This window comes from Gobio gobio (assembly GCF_949357685.1).
Source record: "Gobio gobio genome assembly, chromosome: 6".
Classification (NCBI taxonomy): Eukaryota; Metazoa; Chordata; class Actinopteri; order Cypriniformes; family Gobionidae; genus Gobio; species Gobio gobio.
Window position 1 is genome coordinate 3,429,968 of NC_137102.1, and position 20,604 is coordinate 3,450,571.

Below are 20,604 nucleotides of genomic sequence, written 5' to 3' on the forward strand. Positions count from 1 at the left end.
AGCCGTTGTGAATACCAGAACACTTCCTGCTGTTTTCAAAACGCATAACTGTGACCATATAAGAAATGCTTGTCGAGAAAGCACTATTAGCATGTCCAGTATGTGGGGTAAAGCGTGTAATCTCACCCGCAGAACATCTGGATGTTGTAGAGAGTAGGGTCCTCCTCCAGAGGTGCCAGCTGCTGAAGGCACAGCTGTTCGCAGCCCCCATTAAAGCCGTCAGAACAGTCGATGCCAATGTGGTGGTCATAGCAACCTGTGCCATCCTTCATCGGGCTCAAACCTGGAGGACACTGAGAGAAAAAAATCATCATTTCAAACATTCTCTGACGTTTCATAATATCCCTTTTATCTTTGGTATGAAGCAATTTCAGCATGCATGCATACCGCAACCATAAACATGATTATTGCTCATGCCTGTGTTACGATGTGTTGTACTATTACTGTAACTTGAGGTATGTAATCAGGTTACTTTTTCAAGTAACTATAAAGAAACGCATTACTTTTAACATGTACAACAAAATATCTGAGTTACTTACTCAAATAAGTAACGCAAGTTACTTTGTTCTCCCATTTATTGACTGAAGCTCTCTTGTCCCGAGGTTGAGAGAAATCATAAGTGCAGAGGCTTTGTGTGTGAACATGAGGGTTGTTGTAAATCTAGACTAATGTGAGCATTTACTCATCTCACTTGCACAAAAAAGTATTCCTCAAAAAAATGCTATATTATACTATGCAAACATCCAATAATGTGTTAAATAAAACAAACATTGTTATGCATTTAATCTCACTTTGTTCACCAGTGTACTTGCAGCTGACCTTAGATGATTCAGTCAAACTATAGCAAAAATGACTTTAGATTTTTAGTTTTTATTGATAAAGTGTTAAAAAAATTATTCTCATGTGTCCTATTCTTCCAGAATGGCAGCGCAACTAAAAGGTTTGTTGTGCTGCGTTCACATTGAACGCAAATTGAGCATCTGGAGCGAGTGATTTACATGTTAAGTCAATGCACTGTAAACAAAAATCAGGTCTCCAATTGAACATTTTCTAGTGACCGATCACATCTAAATTTTTTATTTGGCCAAATTGAATTTCTGTGAATTAAATTGCATCAATTCACAGAAATTCAATTTGGCCAACTGAAAAATGTAGATGTGATCGGTCACTGGAACATTTTCAATTGGAGACCTGTTTTTTTTTACAGTGTGTAAAGACGCATTGACGTGCGTCTGGGGGTCCTGCGGCACGATAGACATGTTTAGCGCAGCGCGTTGGACGCGATTTTGCCTAATTTGCGCGTCAAGTTCACGTGAAAGAGGCAAATTTAGTGTCTTGCACAAGTGATTTTATTTGGTACTTTTTGTGCATTCAATAATTGAAGCAAATTCCACTTCGAATGCGTGTCTATTCGCTTCAAAAGCTCACTTTATACGCGTCCAAAGCTAATTGGAGGCACTATATGTGATATATGCGAATTTGACGCTCAATTCATGTTCTGTGTGAATGCAGCATTAGAGTTGCGCGGGCTACTGTACAGACTGTCTACCTGAGGCTTGTTATTTCAATTTTGGTGTGAGAGTCTTTACATTTGCCCAAAAATATAATTTTTTTTTTTTTATAAAAATCAAAACACAAACAAGCAAACAAGCCCAGCACAGGTGAGAAAAAGTAAAGCAACACATTACTTTTCTTACACAATTAGGCAATAAGTTACTTTTTAATATAAGTATTAAGTATTATTTTTTAGGGAAACTTTTACTTTAACTTCACTACATTTGAAAGACAAATATCATTCTTTTTACTCCACTACATTTCTATCAAGGTCCTCGAAGTCAAAAGTCGTTTCTTTAGCAGCTTTGCAAGTCAGTGGATGATTTTTTTTCTTCTTTAAAAGGTTTTTTTTTTGTGCAAAATGTAAATGTCTGGGAGAAAGAGAAGCGCAGACATATGGATGAATCTGATAAAGCATGATGAAAGAGCTCAGTTCAGTCTATTTTTTGTGTGCCTCTGAGATGCCAGAGCTCGAGTACTGAATAGAGCTTTCTTTTGTGTTTTTTCGCACTTAAACAGACCAATACACACAAAATATCAAAAATGTTCCTTTTGGAAAGTATTCACGAAAACAAAGTTGATTATGTCTTAAGTGAACATAAACAGTTGGGGGAATATCGGATGTGTATCAGTGTGTAGGATTTGTGCATTCTGCCTTAAAGTGACGGCAGCTTTGTAAAAAGCTTTGTAACTTTTAAGTATTTAAATTAGTTCAAGGTAGTTGTATGGAGCATCACTGACTGGCTTAAACCACCATGGCATAGTGTACATTTATACAACAATGCAAAAATAATAAAATAATGCATTGACATAAAAAAGGAAATTTACTTTTGATACTTAAGAACTTTTAAAAGCAAGTACTACTGTACTTTTACTTAAGTAAAAATTGTTTTTAACAACTTTCACTTGTAACAGAGTAATATTTGACCAGTAGTACTTTTATTTTTACTCAAGTAATGGAGTTGTGTACTTTGTCCACCTTTGCCGTTACATTAGGTTGATTTTTACCTGCCTGGGATAAAATGCACTTTCACACCTTAAGTTATAAGTAGGGCTGTCAAAAGATTAATCGCGATTAATCGCATCCAAAATAAAAGTTTGTGTTTACATAATATATGTGTGTGTACTCTGTTAATTATTATTTATATATAAATACACACACAAGCATGTATATATTTAAGATTTTTTATTTATTTTTATATATAAAACATTTATATTTATATAGATTATAGATTATATAAATGTATATACAGTATATACATGCAAATATTTCTTAAATATATACATGAATGTGTAATACATGAATATTATGTAAACACAAACTTTTATTTTGGATGCGATTAATCGCGATTAATCTTTTGACAGCCCTAATTATAAGCTTCAAACCCTCCCTCTTGCCCATACAGTAGATTCAAGATGCTAACATGAAACAACCTGAAAATGTTGAGAATTGCTTTCCTGCAAAAGATCCACTACCTATTCAGGAAGCCATATTTTGAAACGAGAAATAAACTGAAATACTTCATTATTTTGTTTTCAGTGAAATTTCTACAAAAGAACAAGCTTCTCTACAATTAGTCACTCACTATTCAAAAACATTAAAATGAGAGGTTGAAAGGGCATAATTTTCTAGCACAGTGGGTGTTGATTCACGACTACACAGCTGTTATAAAAAAAAAACATGCATTAAGAGAGAGTAAAATTGTATAGCTCTTTATAGTTCTTTGTCCTTTAATTGAATTGCTAATAATTTTTGGTCATTGATACAAATTTATAAAAAGATCCATCTCTCCATAATATAAACTTCACCACCTCGCTCCCTCAGTTTCGTCGGAGGCAGGTTGGGTGTAAAACACATTTTCTGACCGCCACCTTTTCACTTGACCTCATTCGTATTAGGGATCAAAGCCCAGATGTTGGTAATGCATCTTAGTAGCACATCTTGTCCCTGGATGCATCCGTATTGATTTTGTCAGTAAGCTACAGCTGACAAGACACCTGATTTATTACCAGCAATGTAGAGAGCGCAGGGCACTGAGTCTCTTAACTCATCTGTGGCAGATTCCTTAAATCATACATTCCCAGTTTGATCAGCTGAACAGAGGACATTATCAAGGAAAGGGGAGGGTTGTTCGACAGAAAGCATATTTTTCACCTGCTTTAACTGCTCATCCTCATTTGACATTAGGACAGCGCTTTAAAGGTGCAGTACTGAATAGAAATTATTGAGTAAGTTGATACAAAAATGTAAATATATATATATTTTTGTTTCTAAGCAAGACAGACAAGGAAAAGAGTTTTTTATAAATAAGCTGTGATTTTACCAAGTCAGAACTATTCATTTTATAAGCTACGTCCCAAAACTTTTGGCAATATAGTGTATATCATGTACATAAATAAAGGTTAGTACTTGAAGAGGCAAGAAAATATTATATCTTGGGTGATACAAATACAAAATGATTACATTAAAACCCATCAAAAATATATTCAACAACATTAGCAGTATACCATTTGCATATTTTGAAACATTTTGATTTTTTTAAATATTTTTGCCATATACGCAATGCAACGTAAATGTCCTTTTGTAACTCTACACTGTAAAGAAAAACCATGGCAAGATTTTTGTACATGGTACATTTTCTTCAATAGCCTTTTAAGTGGGCTAAAATGTGAAACTAAGGTCAAATACATATTTACGGTGATTGATTCTGCCTTCTATTCCAATCTTTTCTTTGTGACCAGATTTAAAAAGAATGGATGAGTCAAAGCATTAGTGTGTGGAAATGGGCAATTTATAATAATTATTTAAAATGCACTGCTCAGATTCGAAGAGAATGAGCAAGCAAGGAAAGCGTGCATGAAAATGGAACATAGCTTGTACAATTCACAAAAAAAAAAAGGAAAAAAAACCCTGCAAACTTGTTCTGGAATGCCCTTGCGTCCATCTAACAGCGAATAATGCAATTCCTGAGTCATAGTTCAATATTATTGCAGGCTTCTCTCTGAGCTCAAAGCATCCTTGATTGAAAAGCACTTTGTAGCACAGACGACATGGTGAGACAGTTAATGATGCCAGAGAAGTCATGAAGGTTTTAAATTCAAGATAAACTGAAAAAGCCCTGAACTACTGAGCCTTTTAATCTCATTTCAGAATGGGGATCTAGTCCCACAGCTTTCCAAAGCTTAAGAGAATTGCCCATGTGATTTTGTCATATAGGAACAAATCCCTTTCAGACTGTCGGATAAGTTACGCAAATCTAAAAACTGTCAAAAAAAAGCCATAAAGGTGGGAGAGAACAAAGGAGAGAGAACAATTATCCATATATATATATATTTATGAGAGAAAAGAAGAATGCCCCCCCCCCAAAAAAAAAAGTCATAGCTACAGATAAAACACAATAACATGAAACATAGACATATGAATTGTTGATTTTATAAGCAGACTCGGACGCACACGCACACACAAACGGAAGCACACACACAGACGCACATGGATGCACACACACACACAGGCGCACACGCAAGGACATGCACGCTCGGACGAACACACACACACACACATGCATGCACGCACGCACACGCACATGAACAGACACGCACGGCCGCACACGCACGCACGCACACACGCGCGCACACACATGGACGCACGCACACACAGACGCACGCACACACACGCACGGACGCACACACACGCATACACTCACGCACATGCACAGACATGCACGGCCGCACACGCACGGACGCACGCACACACGGACACACACACACACGTGCACACACGCACATGCACAGACACGCACGGCTGCACACGCACGGACGCACACACACGCACACACACGGACGCACACACACGCACACACGCACACACACGGACACACGCACACACGGACGCAAGCACACAAGGATGCACGCACATGCACACACACGCACAGACCCACGCACACACGGACACACACACACACATGCATACACGCACGCACGGCTGCACACGCAAGGACGCACACACACGCATGCACTCACGCACATGCACAGACACGCACGGCTGCACACGCACAGACGCACACACACGCACGCACACACACACGCACACACACACAGATGCACGCACACACGGACGCACGCACATGCACACACACGCACAGACCCACGCACACACGGACACACACACATCCACACACGCACGCACGGCTGCACACGCAAGGACACACACACACGCATGCACTCACGCACATGCACAGACACGCACGCCCGCACACGCACAGACATGCACGGACGCACAAGCGCACACACACGGACGCACGCACGCACACACGGACGCACGCACATGCACACACACGCACGGACGCACGCACACACGGACGCACAGAAACACGCACAAACACGCACGGACACACACGCACAGACACACACGGCCGCACATGCACGCACACACACACAAACACGCACGCACATGCACAGCCGCACATGCACGCACGCACACACACACACGCACGCACAGACACGCACAGCCGCACACACACATGGACACGCAAGGACGCGCACGACCGCACACACGCACGGACGCACACACACGTGCACACACTGAATTGAGTCAAAGTGGAGAAAATCACACGGTATCAGAATTACTGAAAAACTTTGCAAAATGTCCATATTGTAAGAATGTGCTAAAACAAGTGTTTTTTGCACCCTGATGATTAAACAACAGATTGTCATTATTTTGAACAGTTTTGCACTGCCTACTGACTGCTACAACAAAGCAATCATCAAATCAGTGTAATTACCATATAAAGCTTAAATTAAATTTAAGAAAAAGAGAGCCAAAATTATAGCAACAATTATTTTTTACTAATAACACCACATTTAATCAGTGACAGAGTTAACAAACTAATTAAAGAAAAAAAAGGTGTTGCCTTTCTGGTAAGGTTTTTAGAAATATGATATTTTTCTTCTTGTTCAGTATGGCAATGGTCAGACTCATATTCCACGTGTTGCTTTAGGGACTATAGCTCACTCCATTAGCATGGCCGAGTCCTGCTGGCCCAGACTGTCCCTCTACAGCAGATAGTCACAGACATGGATACACTCCTTTCAAACCACCTTTTGATCCTGGCAGGAAAGGGAAAAAAACAGTGGTGTTTCCTCCCCGCTGAGCATCTGGATCACTCCCACAGAGATTGCACTCAAGAGACCTTTGCCAAGTATTGACTAGGAACTCAGAAGTGCTTAACAGCCAGAACATGATAGGAGACAGAGCGGCATTCTGGGAGATTGTGAGTGGGTTGTCGATGGAGAGATGGAATGCATCAGTAAAAGCAGAGAGTTCTACCACCAGTGGATGACCTGAACTTAACACACTCAGGTCATAATGCTCAGTTCATTTTGTATTTCATTTTTATGAAAATGCATTTGTGCCGCAACTGATCAGCTATGATAATTTCAATAAATGTCCAATAAATGTAAAAGCTTTTTTTTTTCCACATTTTTATACAATATTTTTAAATATTAATACAAATAAATAAATAAATAAATAAATAAATATATATATATATATATATATATATATATATATATATATATATATATATATATATATATATATATATATATATATATTAAATATTTGTTTAAATAGTTTTATAATTTAAAATAGTGCTGGAATAAAATAAAAAAACGAATTAATCGCATTGTTTTCTGTAATTAATTGCGATTAATCGCAAGTTTTAATATTTTTGGAGTTTTTAATATTTTGATATTGTATTAATTTCAGTTACTCGCCACATTAATGTAGAATGTAGAAACAATTTAAAGACAGCATATTTTAAATATATGTGTTGTAATGGCATCTGTTTATGAATGGAGGCCAGTATCACTGATGTCTCTATGAAACATTAATGATGTTACATTACAGTATAACTGAAAGCTCCCAATTTCAACATTAATTAGACTTAAAAAAATAAAAACTTTTAATTTAATTGAACTTAAAACAATCTTTAAATAAACCCATTATAATAAATATCATATTTACCCATTGCCTTCCCTTTCAGACATGCAAAAATGTAGCCAAATAGTTATCAAACACCTTTCTCAATTGCATAAATAATAAATAAAATATAGATTAATCATCCTTTCTCTGTTCCCTTTGTTCTGTGATGAACATTAATGACAGACATTTTCATCAGTGCTGCTGTCACTTTAAGATCTGCCGCTGCCGAACATCGAGATCACGCGCATCTCATTTTCTCACAAGTTCATTTAAGACATTATTTAACTAATTTTAGACTCCTAATATGAGAATACTCGACAAAACTGGCCTTTTGGCAACATGCTCTGTGTAGTTGTTATTGTTTGTTCAAGAGCGAAAGAGAACTCGATGTGTGCACGAGACTGACGCAATTAGGGATGTGATTGAGACGCAGCCACACACACACACACACACACACACAGACAGGACATTGACAGACAGTGCGTTCTCTTGTGTCCTGTTGCGCTTAGATGGTTTAAAAGCATTTACATGAATAAGAGCGTGATCATATAATGTAATGCTGGGCAAAAATTTATATAAAAATGAATGCTGCGTTAATTGCGTTAAATACTTGTAATGCGTTCAAATGAAAAAAATTCATTTGCCCAGCACTAATTAAAAAATATATTATGGGGCGAAAATAAATTATTTTAAAATGTTGTTTCTGTTAATGGGTCATTTGGCATAAAAGCCCTTCAGTGCATATTCTCTGTATGGTCCTATATGGCAGGGGTTTGTAAACTGGGGTCCGGGGGCCCCCAGGGGTCCTACAGAGGGTTCTAAGGGGTCCCCAGAAAATTTCAGGGAATAAAAAGACAAAGCAAAAATGGTTAAAGTCTACTGAGCATTATAACTGAATTTAAGAATTGTATATGTTTGCTTTGTTTTTCTCACTATAGTCCCCTTTATCTCACTCACTGGGGTTTTAAGACAGTTTTCATAATGCAGTATTCTGTGAGCTGCTTACATTCATTTATTATGAAAGTTGCTTATACAAATAATTTTTAATTGAAAATGTTCTTGGAGGTTTTTTACATCCAACATTAAGTAGAGCCAATTTAAGTTTGGAAACAATATGTTTATAATGTCATACTTACTATTTATCTAACAGTTTAAATGTTTTTTTCAGTATGTGACCCTGGAGCACAAAACCAGTCATAAGTCTCATGGGTATATTTGTGGCAATAGCCAACACTACTTTTATGCCAAAAATCAATAGGATATTAATTAAAGATCATGTTCCATGAAGATATACTATGTATAAATCTTTATGTAACCTCGGACCTTTGGGTCAAAAATGACCCGGAGGGCGGGATTAAGATAAAAAAAGATTTTAGTCAAATCATTGAAATATATTTTTGTTCAATAATATATATATATTTTTTCTTTTTTGGTGTTTTGAGATAATTTTATGATTAATAATTAATATTTATACAATGATAATGACCCATTTTTTCACATTTAATATAATAAAAAATGTATATATATAGAAATTGGCAAAGATATGAAAATATAAGTTTTTTTGTGCATGCAATCTACAAATCAGCCAGGATGCAGAAAAAAGGACTCAACAGTGAAGAGCTCTAAAACATCAAGAGTGCAAAACAGACAAAAAAACTCACACACACACACACACACACACACACACACACACACACACACACACACACACACACACTTATACACACAAAAACACACGCACACACAAATTAACACGTGCCATTCCAAAAGCTAATTGTGTTTTTGTGTGTGAGAGTTTTTTTGTCTGTTTTGCACTCTTGATGTTTTAGAGATCTTCACTGTTGAGTCCTTTTTTCTGCATCCTGGCTGATTTATAGATATGCACAAAACAACTCTGTATTTTCATATTCTTGCCAATTTCCCATTCATTTCCTATGGGGATCATTTTTGACCCGAAGACCCTGAGTGTGACAATTTTTTTTTACGACCACTTAGACTTTTCAAATCCGTCCCCAATTTTTTTATGTTCATATACCAAGTACCAATAAAGTCAAATTTCGGACCATTCCGATGAAGCTACGATTTTTAACATTTAAAAAAAAAAACAATTCGGGTCAGAAATGACCGAAGACCCCCAGAGGGTTACAAAAATTGACCCTAATGGTTTTGTGGTCCAGGGTCCAAATATAGGGAAAACAGCAGGGGCGGCAATCAAATTTCAGGGTGGCCGTGACACCCTTCTCACACACCCCTGCTAATGTGACACCCTTTTCACACACCCCTGCTTAAAGGAACACTCCACCGTTTTTAGAAATAGGGCTTATTCAACATCTTTCCTACATTTAGATATGTGGGCAAATGCATTTTTGTCTCAGTGCATGCATTGTTTTAGTTTGGCAGGGTCGTCGCTAGCTTAGCTTAGCATAATGAATGGGATCCTATGTTGCCAGCTAGCATGTCCCGAGTAAAAGTGATCCAAAAAAAATGCCTCCACATTTTTTGGAGGCACACTTTAGCCCCAAAATCGGGCTAAAGTGAGCATATCATGGATTCCCGAACCCCGGCGCTCCATCATATTCTCGCGCATGCGTCGTGGAGGCACACGCGGAAGACAAGAAGAGGTTGAATAAAGTCATTATTTTGATTGTTTTTTGCGCACAAAAACTATTGTCGTCGCATCGTAAGATTATTGTAGAGTCACTGTGGTGAGATGGACTTTGTAACGACGATTTAAGTGCCTTTTATGGATCTTGGAAGTGTCAATGTACTGAATGCCAATGGAGGCCTATCTGAAGCCTTTCTCAGCATCAGCTTTACACTAAAATATCTTCATTTGTGTCTGAAGATGAACGGAGGTCTGACGGGTGTCCAACGACATGAGGGTGAGGAATTAATGACAGAATTTTCATTTTTGGGTGAGCTAACCCTTTAACTTGGGACTATATTATGGGGAAGCACAGGTGAAGCACTGCTACTTGGGTGCAGAGATATCACACAAACTTTGATTTCATGTGTTACATATCTCTGTGCCCAAGTAGCAGTGTTTCGGGGTAGGGCAGTGCTTAGGGGTAGCCTGGATGCCAGCCGAACTTAGCCCCGCCCACAACATTTTTACTCGGGCAGTTCGGTCTGGACTTGATCCATAGAGAAGTAATTATGCCCGAACAGAAACTGTTCGGACCAATGAAATCATCAGGGCGGGCTTTAGACGATGATGGACAGATGATCAACAGTAACGTAATCATCCACGTCATCAAAGAGCACTTGGGTTGAGTTTGTTCTAATCCTAAACGGAGAACTTGTTCGTATATGCGTTCACCTTCACTATTTCTCTCAGAAATTTGATGGTAAGTCAAATCGTGTTGGTAAGTAAACTCTGTGTATCCTTAAATTCTTTTACAACACCGGCAAAGATCGTTTACTCTCATCTTTTTCTTCTAACGTTAGGCTACTTATTCCAGCGTGCGTGCAGACAGGGTTGCCAAGTTTTTACAACAAAACCCGCCCAATTGCTAACGTTCCTCAAAACTAGCCAAAAACAAGCCCAATAGCTTTCCAGGGGGGGTTCTCCGGGAAAAAAGGCATTTGGGGGGTAAAATATGTGTTATTTTGGCAGGGCTGGCAGCTAAAAATCGCATTCCTGGGTCTGTATAATCACATAATTGGGGTCGCTTCAACCCGCGGACATGGCAACACAGTGCAGTTGAGTTCTGTTGACATTTGACAACTAACGTTATGCGTCGCTCCGTTGCTCTGATTGGTTGTAGGTCTATCCAATTGAGGTCTTTCCTGGTTCGGTTAAAACACGCCCCATAATCACAGCCCAACGGAGCAGTATTTAAGTTTTATACTCATACTAGAATTAAGTATGACGACGTCAGGCTAGCTTAGGAGTAGTAGCAGTAGCAGATCCTGCCAAACTAAAACAATGCATGCACTGAGACAAAAATGCATTTGCCCACATATCTAAATGTAGGAAAGAAGTTGAATAAGCCCTATTTCTAAAAACGGTGGAGTGTTCCTTTAAAATGTAGTGTCAGATATGCGCTCATTAGCGCCCCCTCCAGCTGATGGTGTGACTGCCTATGCCTAAAAACGGCCTGATCACATAATTCCCTCATATACAGCAGCTACTGTACCAGTCTCTGTCAGCAATATCAAAAAGTCTCTGTTGAACACGCTCAGCTGGCTCGCTCAGATCTAGAGAGGATCCAATTTGTTTTTCGTGTTGACGGCTGGACGGACGACGGGCACCCCGATGTGTCCCACAAAAGCACTCAACACCTAGTGTGCTGGAGGGATGGGAACTAATTAATCACATCATCATTTAGCGATTATCAGAGTATTTCCAAACTAGCGCACTGTTCCTCTCCCCAGGAGTGCTATACATCAGCGAGACAGAGCCGACCGGAGCGAGTCCGCTCACGCAGACTGAGATATTAAACCACAGAAGCAGCAGTGGCCCGGCTGTCCTCAGACGAGGTGTTAATTGATTAGGGGGGGAATGAGGCTCTCTGGGGGGCCGGTGGCGAGCTCTTATGATTGGACAGATTGAAGCATCATTTTTATAGCTTCAGTCATCTGTTAATTACAAAACATCCAGCTATGGGCACAACAGAAGGGTGTGTTCTGATTAAGAGGAGCAGGATCAATTTAGAGTTGAAATTTCTGCTAAATATTGAGGAGGCCATAACATCTGTTTCATTAGCATTAGGTTTGGGGCTGTCCGTCCAGCTTTACCTGGAGGATAAATCAGTGCTTGCAAGGTCGCAAATAAATATATAAAAATAGATGCAAGACAGAAGAGATTAATCAATCACATTTCAGTACGCAAATACAGTGTTACACCCAAGTGGCTCCTCCTCCAGTTTCTCCTGAAGCCGATACGGAAGTGACTTAAACTGCAGTTCATCGAGTGGCCACTAGAGACCGGCAGAATCTCACTGAGCTCATGTTAAATTGCCCAACTTTACAGCAGAAGAACACATGTTTACAGTCTGGGACAAACTGTGCTTTTGGTCTGTACGGCTAATTTTGCCCTTCATGACGACTGTGAGCGGGGTGAATTATTTTATAACTCATTCGTTTACATTATATAAAGCCTTAAAGTTCTTCCTAATTAAGGGCGTGGCCACTTTGAGTGACAGGTGGATTGCCGTTTGTCTGCTGTCTGTAAGTCATCACCTTAGCTCCGCCCACGTCCCGCCTCTCTGCCCATTGTCAGTTATCCGGGAGTGACGCTGACAAGATGGCGACGGCCAGCTCGACCCGACTTTACGCTTCAGAACTGCTCTTCAGATCCTATGGGGGACGCCACGGACACTACATCCATATTTTTTTACGGTCTATGGTTACACCTCATCATAAATCCATCCGTACAGTTTGTTTACATAAGCCTACATCTCACGAGTATACCACAGAAGACACAGAAACGCATTAATTACTGTGTAATACTCAAGTTCATCTACGATTCAAGGGTAACTTTATTCCAGCATAAATAAAAAACTAACCAAGTGATATTCATAAATATATTTACATAGATAAGAGCTACATGTTAGTAAAAAATAAAGTGTTATAAAATGAGCCCACAGGAAATCAGACAATAAAAACAGGTATTTATATTAAAACATGTGACCCTGGAGCTCAACAGCAGTCGTGCGTCTCACGGGTATATCTGTGGCAATAGCCAACAATACATTGTATGGGTCAAAATTATCCATTTTTCTTTTATGCCAAAAATCATTATGATATTAAGATCATGTTCCATGAAGATATTTGGTAAATTGTCATATAAAAAAAATATTATTAGTAGTAATATGCATTGCTAAGGACTTAAATTGGACAACTTTAAAGGAGATTTTCTCAATATTTAGATGTTTTTGCACCCTCAGATTCCAGATTTTCAAATATTGTCCGATCCTAACAAACCATACATCAGTGGAGAGATTATTTATTAATCTGAAGATCATCTATACATCTACATTTCACAAAACTGACCCTTATGACTGGTTTTGTGGTCCAGGGTCGCATATCATAATTTGATCTGCCCATCCTCATTTTGCTCCTATGATTTTCCCCAATAGAAAGAAGCATGGTGACCATTGGCTCTCAAGTTCAGTTGCAATTTTGACTGATTTATTATTCATGTATTTGGTCAGGATTTGAACACTAAACAAAAACTAGAGTACACTAATTTAAAAAACTACTACGTTGCTAAAACAAAACATTTGTAAGTCGCTTTGGATAACAGCGTCTGCTGAATGATGAACTGTAAATGCAGAACAAACAGAAAGATGCTTGACACTAAGAGTGTGACGAGACACGAGATTGCATTCACGAGAACAAGACGAGATCCTGAGAAAAATGTATGACTGGAAAAATAGTCTGCAGGTGCATTTGAAATGTTTTACCTCATCTTGTAATGAAAGCCATCTCAGTTCTCCTTCCTGAGAATGAATGATCATATGCATTGAAAGACACTCAAGCACTGAAAAGGTTTCGCCACAATCTCATCTGACTGGCTTCTCTCCTGTATGATTTCACTCTTCAGATCTTAAGATACACAGATTTTTGCTGTCGTTTGAGCTCAAACTCACGTGGAAATCGCTGATGCTCGTATGGTCGCAGTTTGCAGTGTGTGAGAGGAATTATGAGACGAGTCGAACACATTACGAGCACCTCACAACCTCCCGATAGTTTTTAAAACATGTTTCAAAAAATCCGGGGAGTCAGCCTGATTTTCAACAGTGTATAGGATGCTCCCTATATGTTCCCTATTCACACACTCACACTCACACACACTACCCTACCCCTAAACCTAAAAATCACACACACACACACACACACACACACACACACACACACACACACACACACACACACACACACACACACACACACACACACACACACACACACACACACACACACACACACACACACACACACACACACACACACACACACACACTACCCTACCCCTAAACCTACCCATCACACACTCACACACACACACACACACACACACTACCCTACCCCTAAACCTACCCATCACACACTTAAACACACACACTACCCCTAAACCTACCCATCACACACTCTCACACACACACACACACACACACACTACCCTACCCCTAAACCTACCCATCACACACTCACACACACACACTACCCCTAAACCTACCCATCACACACTTACACACACACACTACCCTACCCCTAAACCTACCCATCACACACTCACACACACAAACTACCCTACCTCTAAACCTACCCATCACACACTCACACACACACACACACACACACACACACACACACACACACACACACACACACACACACACACACACACACACACACACACACACACACACACACACACACACACACACACACACACACACACACACACACACACACACACACACACACTACCCTACCCCTAAACCTACCCATTACAAACACACACACACACACACACACACACACACTACCCTACCCCTAAACCTACCCATTACAAACACACTCACACACACACACACACACACACACACACACACACACACACACACACACACACACACACACACACACACACACACACACACACACACACTACCCCTAAACCTACCCATCACACACTCACACACACACACACTACCCCTACCCCTAAACCTACCAATCACACACACACACACACACACACACACACACACACACACACACACACTACTCCTACCCCTAAACATACCCATCACACACACACACACACACACACACACACACACACACACACACACACACACACACACACACACACACACACACACACACACACACACACTACCCATATTAAATGTCCTCATATTTCATGTGTACATCTTAATACCAGTGTAATACCTGTGCCATTATACACATTTGTGTCCTCATAAATCACAAAACACACACACACACACACACACACACACACACACACACACACACACACACACACACACACACACACACTTTTTCTCTTTATCTCTCTGGTTGTTTCTGTAGAAAGGAATGGCTGCTGTTCTCTGCTTTTCAACAAATCATTTGCACACAAATAATTTGTTCTTTCTTTTATCTTTAGCTGTAACACTGAAGCTCCGGTCTCCGTGTCTAGCGTGAAAGCTCATGCCGCCGGCTCGCTGTGCTGTACAGTCCTGCTGCTTTGACGCAATTATCAAGTTAACCGACTCGTAGCGTGTGCGATATCTCACGACCTCCAGAGGATCTGAACTCGCACAGTGAACTCCCGCCTTTACTGTACATGAGCGTCCAGAACTTCTGATTCAGGCTGTGTGGGACCTCCTAATTAAACTCCTTTCCACAAATTTAAGATAGAAGTAAAAACAGTATAATGACAAAAACAAATAACAGTTTTTTCCTTAGTCTTATTAAGCACAAACAATAATACAACCATAATCAAAGCACTCTCTCAGTATTCAAAGTGCAAACAGAGACCAGAGCTTAATTTGCGCTCATCGGGGAGCTCACGTTTTACTTTCGCTTTCAAATTCGTGATCTGCGTCCCAATTAGCCTACTTACACTACGACCTAAAAGTATGAACTCTTTTTGTGGAGAAAAAGTACATACTTTTGAGTGTGTAGCAGAAGAGTATGCAAGCTTTGAAACGTACTACTTCGTCATCTTAACGGATAGCTCTGTCGCTTCCCATCACTGTTTAAACAGTGTTGCCCTGTCAATCATCTTCTCACAGTTCAAATCCTCCACATTTAATTTAATTTCCTACCGTATCGGAGAAAAATGTAGTCGCACGTTGATCTGCCATTCGTGGGTCTTTAATGCAGAGACTCTCCTCATGTGTTTGCAGTTTAAATATAATGATGCATTTAAAAGGTAATGGCCAAACGTATCAGTACAAAAGTTCACAATGCTATTGCAGATGAAATATAATGTGGATAACATTGATTAAATATATTTCTGTCAGGTTAGATACTGATAATTGATCACTCAAGCCCCTTTATCTAAACCTCTCTACTTAACCGTCAGACTCGTACATCCGCCATGTTTGTAGTTTAAGACTTTTTATCCTTGTTTGTAGTTCAAATCGATAGTATGGATAGAATACGAATTGGGACGCACCCTCTGTGTACCCCGGTGTGGCGGTGCTGGATGCGCAGAGCAGATGTTTACAATAGTTTACAATAGTTATCCAACTGAATTAAAGGTGCCCTAGAATGAGTTGAAAGAATATTTTAAATTGTTCTCTGAAATCTACATAGAGGGTATGTGACAAAAATGTATTGTCCAGATACGGTTTTACAGGTCCATTTACAACCCTAGAAATTGTCCCTAGAATGAAATGGTCTGTTTTTTCCTTATGTGGAAGGGTCATAAATATGAATGTGGCGTTTTGCTCTGATTGGCTGTTTCACTGCGCGGCTCATTTCAGCAGCTTCAGTGACAACAAACAGATCTACACTGTCTGTCACGAAAATGGAGAGATTATGCATCCAACCTTATTTGTTTGATCCTGTTTCTGACGAAGATGCAGATTTTGAGGAACAACCAATTGTTTTGAGATTGTAAATGGACGCAAATGGAGTGGTGGAGAAGGTTAGCTAGAAGGACCGAGTAAGCTATAAGCATCTAAGCTAACATAGTTAGCTCCTGAGTTATGTGTTGGTGATAAAATCAGCCACAGATCAGCCACATCCACAACCGAACATACTCTCTCCTCATTTTCTACACTCACTGAGGCCGAAGTATCTAAACTTCTCCTCTCCAGCCATCCTACCACCTGTCCTCTCGATCCCATTCCCTCACACCTCCTTCAAGCCATCTCTCCTACACTCCTACCAGCACTCACACACATCATCAACACATCTCTCTGCACTGGCACTTTCCCTACCACTTTCAAGCAGGCTCGGGTAACTCCACTGCTTAAGAAACCCACTTTAAACGCATCACTCATAGATAACTACAGACCTGTCTCTCTCCTGCCATTCATAGCAAAAACTCTTCAACGAGTTGTTTTCAACCAGGTTTCATCCTTCCTCTCACAGAATAATCAGCTGGACATTAACCAATCCGGTTTCAAAAGGGGCCACTCCACAGAGACTACATTACTGTCCCTGCGGATAGCTAAAGCTGAGTCCAAATCATCAGTCCTCGTCCTCCTTGATCTATCTGCTGCCTTTGACACGGTCAATCATCAAATCCTTCTATCCACCCTCTCATCACTGGGCATCACAGGGACTCCGCTCCATTGGTTTGAGTCTTATCTCACAGGTAGGTCCTTCAAGGTTGCCTGGAGAGGAGAGGGATCCCAAGCGCATCAACTGACCACGGGGGTTCCTCAGGGCTCAGTGCTTGGACCTCTCCTTTTCTCCATTTACACTACTTCATTAGGTCCCATCATACAGGCACATGGCTTCTCATATCACTGCTATGCTGATGACACTCAGCTCTACCTTTCATTCCAACCAGACGACCCCACAGTAGCTGCACGAATCTCCAGCTGTCTGGCTGACATCTCTGCATGGATGAGTAAAAATCACCTACAGCTCAACCTGGCAAAGACTGAGTTCCTCATCTTCCCCGCCAGTCCCACTATGCAACATGACTTCACCATCCAGTTAGGTACATACCTGATCTCCCCTTCAAAATCAGTCAGAAATCTTGGAGTTACATTTGATGACCAGTTGTCCTTCAGAGAACACATTGCTAAGACAGCTCGCTCATGCAGGTTTGCGCTCCACAACATCAGGAAGATCAGACCGTTCCTAACAGAACACGCAACACAGCTTCCAGCTCACTCGACTCTTCATGACCAATCGCTTATTGTACCCCCAAGTTAAGTCGCTTTGGATAAAAGCGTCTGCTAAATGCATAAATGTAAATGTAAATGTAAAATATAGGCTAAATTATAATTCTATCCGACAAAAGGGATTGCCATATGTATCTATAGTTGTATTTTGTAGATTTGTATGACACCACTGGCAGGAAATAATATTAACCATTTTTTCAAACTGTTATGTGTGCTACTTGGAGTTTCCTATTGTTATTGTACTAGCATATTGCGTTGGATCTAGACAACACAGGATATTATTGTTAATGTTGTCTCACTAAAAAACTTTCAATTTAATCAGAAATTGTTTAGACAATCAATAAGTGGATACAATCACTACTTACTGCTTTTGGGAATATAGTTTGAATTGCCGCTTCTCCAGTATCAGACGCTGAGCGAAGTCTGTTTGATATTGTCCCAGGTTAGTCCGTGGTGAAATGGGCCGGGCAAACGAACAACTTTGAATTCAACTGTCGCGGTATCCGGTTATAGATAAACATCAACCATGTCTGGAACATAACATTTATTTTCATGATCTGCTATTTTCGCTATCCTCGTTTGACTCATTTATTCACAAAACCTGCAGAACTCCTGATGATTTGGCTGTGCGGTTCTGCTTGGCCTTGAACATGTGCTGGCATATGCAAATGTTTCGGGCGAACATATTAATTATCCCGACTGTTGCGCAACAGTCGATGTTATGTCGAGATTCGCCTATTTTTCCGTGGTGTTTTTCACAAACAAGATTTACATATGAAGGAGGAAGCAATGGTTTTTGAGACTCACTGTATGTGATGCCCATGTGCTGAACTCTTGTGATTCAACTATGCCATGGTTAATTACATTTTTCATTCTAGGGCACCTTTAAATGTTTTTGTTTGTCTGTAAAACAAAGCAAAATGACAGTGGAGGTATGTAAACGTAGCGATGGCATATTCTATGCTAATTTCACCCTCACGCTCCATCATGGCAATATCGCGAGACAGCTTTACACTCGACGAGAAATCTCGTCACATTTTAATATCGTGAGATCTCATCACACCCCTACTTGACACCCATTGATTCAGAGGCTTCACTGAAAATACAATCAATGCAAATATCTCTCAAATTAAACATCACCATGGACAGGAACAGATATCCAATAAGGCTTGTGTTGGACACGCACCGGAACAAATCCTGATTCGCATGTTTATAAACATGAGCAGGAGATCATGAATGAAGTAAGTGTCAGAAAGATGGATGAGACACAGCACTTTTCATAAACCCTGGATGAAACAATCCTCCCATCAGCAAGGCCAGCCAAACACACTAATCATGGCCCATGCCAGAGTGAGAAATCAAACACTTTAAGCGTACCTCAGCCAGATGGTGAGTGAAATCAGAAACCCGGCTCATTTCATGGCTGCTTAACAGCCACGAGTGAAGGGAGAGGGAGAGAGAGCGTGAGAGTGATATAAAAGAAGAAGAAATGGAAGAAACAAACAAGATTTTCCATGGTAAGCGAAATAAACAAGGAAGGCCTAACTTATAAAAGTAAATGCTTTTTATAGAAATTGAGTACAAGAGGATGTTCTTTCTTCACAATTGCAGAAACATTGTGAAGTTTACGATGATACAGCCGTAGAAATTGTTCATTTTATCTCTGTTTTGAGTCTATGACAGTTTGTAAACAAGTAAACAGGGAAAGCATCAAACGAGAGATAAGAAGAGGGCAGGAAAAGAGATGAATGTGTAATTCCAAAGGGTGACAGACAGACAAGGGAACAACTCAAATAGCTGGGGCTGCAAGATTAACACACACACACACACACACATATATATATATATATATATATATATATATATATATATGTATATATATATATATATATATATATATATATATATATATATATATATATGTATATATATATATATATATATATGTATATATATATATATATATATATATATATATGTATATATATATATATATATATATATATATGTATATATATATATATATATATATATATATATATGTATATATATATATATATATACACACACACACACACACACACACACACACACACACACACACACACACACACACACACTAGTCAGATATTGTGTTGGTCCCCCTTTTGCTGCCAAAACAGCCCTGACCCGTCGAGGCAGGGACTCCTCTAGACCCCTGAAGGTGTGCTGCGGTGTCTGCCACCAAGATGTTAGCAGCAG

General features: G+C 39.7%; 1 protein-coding gene across 6 annotated transcripts in view; it reads right to left on the minus strand.

Moving 5' to 3' along the window:
- astn1 (astrotactin 1) overlaps nucleotides 1-20,604 on the minus strand; it is a 463,883-nt gene that overhangs the window by 244,864 nt on the left and 198,415 nt on the right. For all 6 annotated transcript variants that reach the window (XM_079819008.1, XM_079819011.1, XM_079819007.1 and 3 more), the window contains one exon: nucleotides 127-293. In XM_079819008.1, the coding sequence (XP_079675134.1) occupies nucleotides 127-293 (167 nt within the window). The remainder of the gene's footprint in view (nucleotides 1-126; nucleotides 294-20,604) is intronic.